At 36.0% G+C, this 12,273-nt stretch overlaps 1 protein-coding gene across 1 annotated transcript in view; it reads right to left on the reverse strand.

The window, feature by feature from the left end:
• Positions 1–7,343: 7,343 nt before the first annotated feature.
• The window catches only part of PPP1R3A (protein phosphatase 1 regulatory subunit 3A), a 37,852-nt gene continuing 32,922 nt past the window's right edge, over positions 7,344–12,273 (reverse strand). Inside the window, exons 2-4 of the mRNA XM_047094836.1 lie at positions 11,898–11,956; positions 11,660–11,784; positions 7,344–9,740 (exon numbers count right to left, since the gene is read on the reverse strand). Of these exons, the coding sequence (XP_046950792.1) occupies positions 7,344–9,740; positions 11,660–11,784; positions 11,898–11,956 (2,581 nt within the window). The remainder of the gene's footprint in view (positions 9,741–11,659; positions 11,785–11,897; positions 11,957–12,273) is intronic.

Here is a 12,273-nt window from a genome sequence, read left to right on the forward strand (position 1 = left end):
ATAGGACCAAACATTCCTTCCTTTGTGCCACTTCTTTTCCTAAATATTACCTCTGTTACTGAATTGGTCACATGATACTGCAGCTGCTGGTTTGTATCTCCATCCCCTTTGCTATACTCAAGCTAGGTAAGACCTGGGACAGGTGCATTTCTTGTGGCCTGGAAGGGAATTGATGTATATTTTGCTAATTGAGGTTATTTGATTCATTGAAAAGAACAAAATAGTTTTAGGAAATTTTTTTCTAAGGAGCATTAATAAAGATAGGATTATCTGTGGGGGCAGCTGGGTGGCTCAGTCGGTTAAGTGTCCAACTCTTGGTGTCAGCTCAGGTCATGATCTCATGGTTCTTGGAATCGAGCCCTGCATTGAGCTCTGCACTGACACTGTGGAGCCTGCTTGGGATTTTCTCTTTCCCTCTCTCTCTGCCCCTCTCCTGCTCACTTTCTCTCTCTCTCTCTCTCTCTCTCTCTCTCTCAAAATAAATAAATATACTTTTAAAAAGATATAATTATCTGTGGAAAAGATGGTGTGTTACAGGTAATGGACTTATATATTAGTATCACACCCTGTAGCATGCTAGTATATAACTGTGATTCATAATATAATTTGGTATATCTGGATTAAAGGAGTAACAGTATAATGGTTAAGAGGGTCGACTCTGAAGAAAGTCTACTGGAGTCTGACTCTAGACTTTGCCACTTACTAGCTGTGACCTTGGAAAAACTAGACTCTCTGTGTATCTGTTTCTATCTGTAAAATGGGAGAATAATAGTAAATACTTCTCTCTCTCATGGACTGGTAAACATAAATGAGTTGTTGCACACAAAGAGCTTAAAAGAGTGCCCAGTTATTGTAAATGCTCAAGTGTTGGCTATTGCTCTGTTGTTATAATAACAATCGCTCTTATTATAATAATTATAACAGTGATAAATATTATTATTGATACTGTTATTATTAAATGATGAACCTCACATGCACAGATCAATAGAGATACAGATATAGATTTATACTCAAATATCCCGGCTAACTGGGTACCAAGCAAGAATGAATTTTTCATTCCTGTAATGAAAAATCAACATGTTGCACTTAAATATTAATATAAGGATGGGAGTAAGACCAGGTAAGCCAAATAATTCACATGGGAGAAGGTAACTAATTAAATTGAAATCTATAAGATTTACCCCAAATATTGAAGACTATGAAATAAATATGAAGGATATTTATAATCTCTTACCTTTACTTCCTATTTTCCTTTCCAACTTTCAAAGAATAGAAATGTATTTAAAATATTTTCACTTATATCTGCAAAGGTGGGAAATCAATTATCTTTTCTTTAACCTTTACTCCCTTCAGAATGTTTTCACATGAACATGGGGGACTTAAGTGCATAATGAAAATGAAAATTGAATTTCCCCAAAATTCATGGGAATACTTGGAAGTGTCATTTAATGTATAGAAAACATGATATCAATACCAGTTTTAGAATGTATGTATAAACATGATTTAAATGGGTGGTATTTTCATAAATTCTCCATGGTAATATTTTATAAATTGAACATTAAAAGCCTCCTACATAAAATTATTAAAAGTAGATTATGGTTTATTTCAGTGTTTACAAAGAAAACGTCTAGCCCTTTATACTGATTTTTAAGCACTACCTCTTTGCTGCTTGATATTATGTTTTATAGTGTCTTTAAGAAATTTTAAATCTGTTTTCACTCAGAACAAAGTCAACCAATACATGGCACTGATGAATTCTACAATACAGTAAATGTGTATCTTACTTAATTCTTAAGACACTAATTGCAGATGGTCTCAAGCTGTTGTGTGACCTGATACTACATTTCCAGGCTATATACTGCTTTGCTTTAGACTCTGTCTCAAAAATAGACATATTTTTGTGTTACCATTTTAATTTTGTATCTAATATGATAAAATGAGTGTCTTCAAGGAAAGGATAATACCAACTGCGTCACTACACACTGTTAGTAGATCATGTTCACAGCCATTACCGTCACTTATCAGATGTTCGAATACCATGCGCACATGCGTGCGTGTGCGTGCGTGCTTATGTGAGTGTATTTTTGAATATATGCAATATATTCATATATATAATATAGATTATATAATACATATTACTCTTTTATATGTTAATAGGGCAAATGTTTTCTTTTAAAAAAATCCAGTGACTATTTTTGCTGGTTGTGCTATTTGCTTCACCCGAAAAGTTGACATGCAGAACAGGTGTGAAATTGAGAGATCAGCCGTTTTCAAAGGGCATGGCAACAGTTCAGAAGATTGAGTTTCTTACACTTTATACCTTGTGATGTTTGTTGGTTTTTAAACTGCTGCACTACTTTATCTGAAACCAGGTCTTGTTCTATCAATTTTCACATTAGCCAGTGAATTGAAGTATGCATTATTATTCTTTTAATATATAATCAGTATGTTATTTCCCATGAAACAGAAGGAAGGGGGTGTTTCTTGTGCTAGGAAGAATTCACAAATACAGAAAATCAATTGAACTCAAGAGAAGTGGAGAGAAAGGATTGTTTCTTTCTTCCCCACATCCCAAATCCACTGCATTGCTCTGTCTTCTCATTCTCTTGGCCCCTTTCTATTTGGTCTTTGGTAGTTTACTAGGCCATCCCAGCTTTGTTCTGATAAAATTTATTCATTGTGAAGTCAGACCTCAGAGTAGCTTGTCTACGTTTTAGAAATAAGATAGAAAGGAGACATTGCTGCAGTTCAATTCTATCCACAAGTATTGACTGAGGGATTCCCACAAACTAGACCTTATGAGGTGATGGGAGGGAAGAAGAAGCCATTGTTCCTGTCCTGAACAAGCAGGCAGTCCAGTTAGGATAATTAGTGAAATGCCCACTGCATGCAAGAAAGTTAGCATCATAAGAGATCTAAGAACGAGGAGACTGCACAAACTGAACTGGTAGGAGACTTCACAACAATTGGGGCTTGAGGTGTACATAGAAAAATGTGCAGAGTTAGATAGGAAGAATAAAGATATCTGCAAGTGACCTAGACAGAGGGGTGTATATGAACAGCCACAAAGGAACAGATGTGTGTGGCATGTCCTGGGGACAATGTGCCTTGCTTTCCTGACGGAGGACTTAAGGCAGAGAGTAGTGGGGAATAAGGCTTCATGGTTCAGGTAGGGTGATAAGGATGGTGGATGAATTCCAACTCAGACCCATAACTTGATTAGGCACTGGATGAAATGTGCCACAGAATCAGAGTTTGGAGGCATCTCAGCCAAATAAAAATGATTTCCCTGTAACCCACTGTTGATTTACCCATACCACCCTTTAGTATCATGAATATAAAGAATTGGGTATATTAGGGGAACACTTAGGGAATTTTCCTTAAATTTTCACATAATATATTGCTTCATGTTGAAAAATGAAGGTAATATATACGCATTTAGCAAATACAGAAGTAACACAAAACAAAAATGCTGAACTTTTTAAGGAGTTATTTGTTTAATAAGTTTTTAGCATAATACAATGATGACATTTCTCAAAAACATATGATCCTTCGAAGCTCGGCTAGTGAAGATTTAATTTGCTATTTAAAGAGGTTTGGGTAAAGTTATTGCAACAGATTAATGACCAAATCTATTTTTAAAAGACAAAAAGTAGATTATGTTGCTATGATTTTTATTATGAACTGTTTCTCAAAATGGAAGAAAAATAAGTAAATTCATTTAAGTAAATAAAAGTAACTTTGTTAGCTGGTCTCTTCACACACAGGTACCACTATGAAGACCGTGGAGGAGCATGGCCTCCCAATATTTCTTTCATACCTTGTCGTGGAATCAAAGCTGACCCCATTCTCAGTTCCACAAGAACTGGCTGAAACGGGATTCAGATAACAAAAGACAACCCCCATTACATTGTTCAATTTCTGTATTCACTCTGTAAAAATTTGAAAGATCAGAGACCCTGATGACAGAAACCAGTGGATGAATTGGGCCTGGGGGTGACAGTCCTCCCGCCTGCTATTTATTTCTCCTGCTAGTTTTTTGTTGTTTTGCTATGTTTGCTTTTTTGGTTTATTTATATGCAAAAATCAGCCTAATACAAAAGGCAGCAAGCCTGGTGGTATGAAATAATATTCAAGACAAAAAAATTGTTAAGAAAGTCCCACGAATACTATTTGGGAAAAATAGTTTCTTTATTTCCCCAAATTTGGTCTGGATATCTTTAAGTTTTCCATTTACCCAGCAGACTGGTTTAAGATAACAAGCAAAAATGATCCTGTTTCTCTCACAAAATGGTGACAGTCACTGTTTCATTATCAAAATATTAGAACTCCCCAGGGAAGCATGACTGCATTAACCCAATGTTCTTGAATGTTGAGAAGTGAGTCATATCATTGACTCATTTCCTTTTATATGGAAAAATCTATTGGGATATTGATGGCTTATACAGATACGATTTTTTTAAGACCGTTGATTCTACTACCTGTACTTGCTAACTAATTTTTAGAATATTCTTTCTAATAGAAGCCCAGCAAAATAAAAGGTGATGGGGATTTTATCACATTTCTTAGCCACTTTAGGAAGTAGATGTGTAGTGCAGTTCTCTTTGCTTATTTTCGTGCCACACCCTCTTTTGGCCCTTAATCAATACTCGCGGGTGGGATGGGGCAGGGGACATGGTGAGGGCAGCTATGCTTATAAATATGACCTTACCATGGTGATTCACAGTTGAATCTGTATTAACCAGAGGCTACCAGTTTTTTCTGAGATCCACTTCTGTTGCTTATCATAATGCTGTGATCAAAATGGGTTGCAAAAATCTTCCTCTCCACCTAGCAATACTTTCCTAAGCTTTTATGGTTTTATTTCAAATTCTTCATAAGAAATGTTTGGAAAGTCAGTTAAATCACCAATTATTTCTTCATTGCATGCAGAGAAATACATAATTAAATATTTTAAATTCTTTCAAACTTCTATTGTCATATTACAAATATGCATGAGAAGGTTTAGTAAGTTAATGTTACCAAAAGTCAAGTAAAAGAGATAAAAGAAATTACATTCTTTTATGTATAAGGGAATAATTACAGTTCAGGCACCTGTGTTCATAAAGAAATGTAGTAGTCTTTGCATTAATAAGATATGGCATATTGACTGAAACTCTTAAAGGTAGAATGCAAAAACCATGCCATTAAGATCTGAAGAAATACTAACCTTATTTCCACTGTAATTTAGACCTGTCAACAAAATTATCAGGATAGCAGTTTTAGAGATAATATTCTAGGTACAGCCTACAGTGTTCCACTTGTATTTATTGAAAATGTGCTTTCTCAAGCAATCAAATATTTGCCATAAGTTCTACTTCAGGATGTTTGTATTTGTTCAACTAAAAAGTTAAGGTCAAGCATTCAATTTCAATGGGACTTGAGACAAGCACACAATTAGGAATTTGGAAATAGTTGTGTATCTACTGAAAATTAGGGAAATGATTTACTACCACATTAAAGTCAGTTTAAATGCTTCATTCTCATTTTTTCTTCCCATAGATGCATGTTTCTTAGAACTGTGGGATGAGATAGTCAGGTTTTACTCATTGAATTTACCTTTACAGGTAAATAAACAGATTATATTTTCTCTTTGAAGACCAATGTTACATGCTCTAGGAAAGAAGTTCCTATGAAAAAGAAATCACCCAAAAGGATTCCCTCAGTGTGACTCTCTTCCATATTTCTGGCCAAGTCAAAAGTATCAAACTATATACCCATGCCTCCTTCTGGAAAATTAGCCATTCAGGGTATCAAAGGAAGTACTTTGCCATAGACCAGAGCACAGGATTTTTGCATCTAGCAGTCATTCAATAAATGGTTGTTGAAATCTTGTATAAAAATCTTTGCATTACCTTTATGTGACCAAAATGATTAGTTCCATGATTTCACATACTTAGCCATAGATAATAACAGCAGCCAATGTCACTGCTCTATTGGATATTGATTTCTCCCTGAGTAGATTTCTAGATCTACTTAGTTGCCTATTTCAAATTTGAGTAATCGGGGTACCTGGGTGGCTCAGTGGGTGAAGCATCACACCCTTGGTTTCAGGTCATGATTTCATGGTTTTGTGAATTCGAGCCCTGCCTTGGGCTGTGCTCTGGCAGTGCAGAGCTTGCTTGAGATTCTCTCTCTCTGTCTCTCTCTCTGTCTCTATCTGCCCCTCCCTCACTCACACTCTCTCTCAAATAAATTAATTAATTAAGAAAGAAAGAAAGAAAGAAAGAAAGAAAAGCCTGAGTTATTACCTGATATATAACCTAATGGTATTATAACTATCACCAATGGTTAGTTGTTCATTCTCTATATGCACCTTGGGAAATAACTCATTGTCTTATAACAAAAGCGATTAAAAATTTTTTTGAAGACAAAAAAATACTACCAAGTAAAATAGTTCATTTGGAAATCTTTTTTTAATTATTATTATCATTTAATGCTTTATGCTTTATAAGTACAAATTCATTCTGAAGCAATGCTTGTAGAACTTTAAAACCTCGACTCTTGAATAATTGACATTAAAATTGTTCAGCTGTGTTATGCTTTCTCTTTATACAAGAGAAAAACATTGCTTAAGGACGGGCCACCCACAAAATTTTGTAGATTACAAGATTATCTCCCAGTTGCTTCAGTCTCTGTCAGATTCGGCTTATGAGTGCTCTTTGAATGTGTGAAGGAGGTAAAAAGGATCCGTGTATAAAGTATTCAAACAAACAAGGTCTTTCTTTAAGTTTATGCATTTCAATATACATGGGTATTGTTCTTAAAAATATGGAATCAAAGTTGAAAGATTTGATCTATCAAAACGTGCTGATAAATGATACAGTGATAAATGCAAATTTCATGGTCAATACCAAAAGACCAAAAAAAAAAAAAAGTCCTCTGCCATTGTTCATGTTTTATCTATTTTTTTTTTTTTAACCGTAGAGGGAAAAATACTCTCGGGGGGAAAAATGAAGCTTTACTGCAAAAGAAATGAATGCAAGAAATGGCACTTTAAGTAGTGAAGAGACGTGAAGCATTGCAACTTCATAGCCTGCTAAGGAGCAACAGCTGTACCTAATTTCAACTTGACGTGCTTCAGATCTCATATTCATATAGGCATTTAATGATCCAAACATAATGGTCCTATATAGAATAATTACTTATATGAAGGAGCAAACTTCATACGCATTCCTTTTTAAATGATCCTTCAAGAGAAAAACTGCACTGGGTCTTTGAACAATGAATAGTCTCCTTCACCAATCCAAATGTTTGGGGCTAAAAAGCTTATCATTTAAGAGAAAATAATAATAGTGGTGAGGTTACTTCTTTTTGACAGACTCTTTTTGTCTCCCCCCTTCCCAGGATAGCCAGTACAATGAAAAAAGGTAGAATGCCAAGCCAATCATCAGGTCATACTGGTAGATAGTTACAAGAAAAATCAGAAACAAAAGGAAATAAGGTATTTTAGAGTTGGTGTATTTCGAAATCAGAGATTCACTGCTTTCACTTTGACCTTCCTGGGCAAGGAGACTAGCAGAAGAAGAGCTCTCGGATTCCTTGTCACCTGAAGAGCCCGGTGATTGTCCAGAGTTGAATCCTTCTTTTCCATGCCTTGCCTCTTCCATGTTCTCCGCGGCTTCACTGACGGAAATCTTTGGCCATAGAGATTTTTCCTCACTGCATTCTTCTTGTTGAAAAATCTGGCTTGTCAATCTTTCTCTGCTATTACCTGATGTCACTACTCCTGAACTTTTAGAAACTTCTTCAGGTGTAGACCCAGGATGAGGGTGCTTCTCGGTACCCGGGATTTCACTTGTTGGACTACAATTATATTCTGATTTAGTAGAAATAGATTGGAGAGTCATGGTAGTAATTATATTCTCTACAGCAATTGCCTGTTCATGAGATGGCACTGAGGTTTTAGCATGGTGATTGGAAACGTGAGAGCCATTCTGAGAAGCTCTATTAGTGTCTGAATTTAAAGCAGAATGAATAACAGCTTCTAGATCCTTTCTCTTTGATGATTCTTGGACCTGTTTATGATCTCTGTTTTCTGGAAATGTTTTTTTGTCTGTTGGTAACATTCCCAAATGTAAATCCAGTTTTGAGGCTGCCTTTTGATTGCCTGTAATGACCTGTAAGGATTCTTCTACAGATGTGATATTTCCAATGCCACGTTTCTTCCTGTCATGTGTCTTCCTGGGATTGTACATAGATACGGTTTCTTCTTTCTCTGTTTCATCTACATGTACATTACAAATACCCAAACGTGACTCCTTTTCAAAATCATTGTCATAGATTACACCTCCTGTATCTCGTTGACAAAGGGTATAATGTGAATCATCATTTCTCCCTTCATGTGGATCAAACGCTGTTGCCTTTACCTCGATGGGCCTGTCACTTCGTGCTGTCTCTTGAGGTAGCTTAGCAATTATTGCTTTTTCTCTAGCAGACATGCTTTCTAGAGTACTTTCTGATGTTGTCTTAATTATATAAGCTGTACCTGCTTCTGCTCTCTCAGTAACACCATGATCAGCTAGAGAAGACAGTTCACAGCTCACTGTTTTTTGGCAGGTAAACAATTCTTCCGTAGGAGTAGCTTTCAAACTCCTTGTATTATCTCTCTTTCCCCACACGTCTTCACAATCTGCTTGTTCCTTGATCTGTTCTGTTCTATTTGTCTTACTCTCTCTCGCTTTTCTCTGACTTTCCAGAACATTCCAACTTTGTTTGTGTTGTGCGTTCTTATTCTGATCTTCAGGATTAATCCAACCTGATTTTTCTTCTTCAACTTGGAAAAGACAATCATTCCTCAAAACTTTTCCATTTCTTCGTGAACAAACCTGATCAGGCATCCCTCCAAAAGTGGTGCCGTCACTAGTCGAGAGACCATGCTCTGGAGTTGTTAACCCAGCTTCCTCCCGACTTAGACTTATCCTTGGTGAATGAAACGTATCTGCTCTGATTGTCTGGTCGGGAATTGTGGTGTCTTTACTCAGCCGAACGGCTAGGTCTCTGTTACCAGCTCCGGTCCCTTCCATACTTATTTCAGAGTGGCCCTGCTTCCTTTCTTGGTCATGTACGACTGAATGAAAATTTTTGCTTTGTTTTTCGTTAACACCTGAATGTGTTCTTTGCTCCCCCTCCTCAGTCTTACCATTGCCATGATCTTTCTTAGAAGATCCCTTTCCTACTGATTCTTCTGAATAGAAATCCAAACAGAAACCTCTTCTTAAACATTCCCAATCTTTCACTTCAATTTTCTCAGCTCCTCCTTCATGTTTTTTATTGAGATTCTCTGTGACTAGTTGATCTGAGGAGGGACAAGATATTTGCCCTCTGCCTCTCGCATGGGCTGGATTAGCATTATCATCCAGTACTTCTCTGCTGCCCGTGTGTAATTGCACTAATTCATCACTACTAGTATCTCCCAATGGTGGCTTGATTTCTCCTATATCTGGAGTAATTTTCTCTGAAGGTTGATGACTACACTTACTTCCTGAGGAGTATTTTTCATTGAAGTAAAAATCTCCCTTGAAGGAGCTTTCTGCTGATGAACTTGGAGACAAAGGCCTTTTAAACATGTCAGTGTACACTTCACCATGGATTTGCTTCTTCTCTAACCCCTCAGCTCTATTTGGAAAATTGACCGGATCTATCGCAAATGTATTCTTTTCATCTCTGGAAGCTGTACTTCTTATTAAGCATTGATTTATCTTAGGGGATAAAGAACAAAAACAAAACAGATAATGACCAAATGATTTTAAATATACAAGATGAACTCCATATATTTCATTCACGGGGCTAGCAATTAACCGGTAGGTTTCCTTGGCTCGTTTCATTTATGGATTTTGTATAAATTCTCAAAGCCGGATGTTTTGGGGGGATCCTTGTAGGCTATGACTTGGGAATGAGATTAATAAGAAAAGGGACCAAAATTAATCACTCTCCTTCCCAGCTTCCAAATATCACATTGTATTATTCAACTATTCTTGCTTGTCATTGCACTTTCTCCTCACTTAGGATATACACATTGATAGCTCCATGCTAATCAATTAGAGAGCAGCTTCCTGGGTGCCCCTTGCTGCATTTACACTTGCTGTAGGTGCCCCTATTACAGTTTCTCTTATTAATATGTTTTCTGCAAAGCCTCTGCAAACTATTAATAGCAAAACGTCACTCAAAGAAAAGTGAGGGAGTTAATGTCTCTGCAAATTCTGTTTTAATGACCCTCTGCCAACTGGTACTCAAATGTATTTGAGCTCTTCAGTGATGCCAACTGTCAGGATTTAACAGTGAGATGCCTGTGTTTTTTTTTTCTCCTCATAACTGACATTTGCATGATCTCAATAATTATATGCAAATCTTACGTTTTCCCCTTCTTCTCACATAAGGCTCATGTTACTTGTCAACTGCACAGCTGTCTTGTAAGCCAATGCCTGTGGGTTCCACAGATTTGGTTGTATTTCCATCTATTATAGAGCTTCATTGTTTTATGCATTAACGTCAGCATGGAGCAAATTAGCATCTAAATTACAGCTCCCTGTTCATTTATTGGATGTACAATCTCAGTAACTTCTAAACAAACTTTTATATTTGAGTCTGCTCATTGTAATGAGGTGTATTGGTGAAGTATGTGATTTTTCAGGGCCCTTTCATTATATTCTGTGGTTTGAAAAAAAAAATGGCGATGTTAACTTTCAGCTGGTGAGAATTCTCACAATGGGTGACAACTTTGTAGTTTCTTAAAGTTGGAGCAAAGTAAATTGCATACTTTAGTGATGCAGCTTCCATATCACTATAGAAAAGGTAGGAAATGTAGGGAAAGAGATGAGCTCTATTTCTTTTCTTTTCCAGCTCTGACACTTGAAGAGGCAAATGTCATTTTAATCTTAGATGATTATGAATCCATGTATCCTAATGATATGAGCTCCAACCAAATACAGTAAAGGATAAATTGCATTATGTGACTCATTTACTCCCATTTCTTCCTTTGTGATAAAAATGCTATCTAAACCATCCCCCCAAAAATTCCAAATAGATTGAATGTTCACCAAGTGTGAAATTTATGATAACAAATTTAATACTAAATTGTACAGTGCTGGATTTGTTTCCTGTTTAAAAAATATAGCACAGGCTATTTTCTCCTCATTTGGTAATTTAATACTTTCCAACAACATAGAACTGTGGGGGTCTCATAAAGATGGAAGTAAGTTTTTAAAAATGCTGCTAAATGCAAGAATCACACTTGAAGAGCTGGACAGACTCTAACAATCATCTAGTCCAGCCCTCTCATTTTAGAGATGAGTTTATGCTAAGTGTGCACTTGTCACAAAGATTAGAAATGCACATCAGGATAGTGCTACCTCTTCTATAATTCCTACAAACTATTACTCAGAGCCGCTGGTAAAGAGATAAGAAATGAATGTCATTAATTTACCACTGCAGAGACCAGAAGCAACATACTGAAATCAAAGTGCCTTGTTGATCAAGCTAGAGATGCGAGGACAGAATAGGCTGTGCTTTCACATTTGCAAATTATATTAGTTGAAACTATCGAAAGGCAGGCGTTGCAGCATCTTTGAAGCATAAATGGATTCATCGTCTCTAATACCGTGGCAACCAGAACACTTACCATCAACTCTAATTCTATTTCATTATGTTCATCATGTTCCCTGTTTACGTCTTTTACATTTTGATTACTGGTTTCTGAGTCTTCCTTGTCTTCATGGGAACAAACAATTGTTGGGATGTAGGTATCTGCAAAGTTAATACAATTGTATCTATGTGAGATTATTATCATCATAGGCTTTAACAAAAGACACAGACTTTGTTTAAAAATTAATTTGAATAAATCAAATAAAAAATAGTACCTGTAATCTTTGAATTCTCAAAGTCATTCTCATCTGATGTCAATAATGATTCTTCTTTACTGTCAAATTTAAAAAAAAATGTTATACATGTTTTCTGGGACTACATCTTCTAAGTATTTTTTGTACAGGGGGAAAGTCAAACAAATAGCAAGCCAAATAAGTATATAACCTTTCATATTTTCTTGCGTTACTTTGTATGCTTTATAAATAAAATTGATTTCTTAGAATAATTCAGTAGCAAATATTAGTAGTAGAAAAATTTAAGAACAACTTCCATAATGCTGTATTTCTAAATAAGATTATGTTGCCTATATTAAAACTTACATAACCAAAGTAAAAATAAGTGTAAATGTTGATTATTCCATCATTCATGAAT

This window comes from Lynx rufus, unplaced genomic scaffold, assembly GCF_022079265.1.
Source record: "Lynx rufus isolate CCGP_SWC_20201006 ecotype Redwood Valley unplaced genomic scaffold, mLynRuf1.p SCAF_4, whole genome shotgun sequence".
NCBI classification, from domain to species: Eukaryota; Metazoa; Chordata; class Mammalia; order Carnivora; family Felidae; genus Lynx; species Lynx rufus.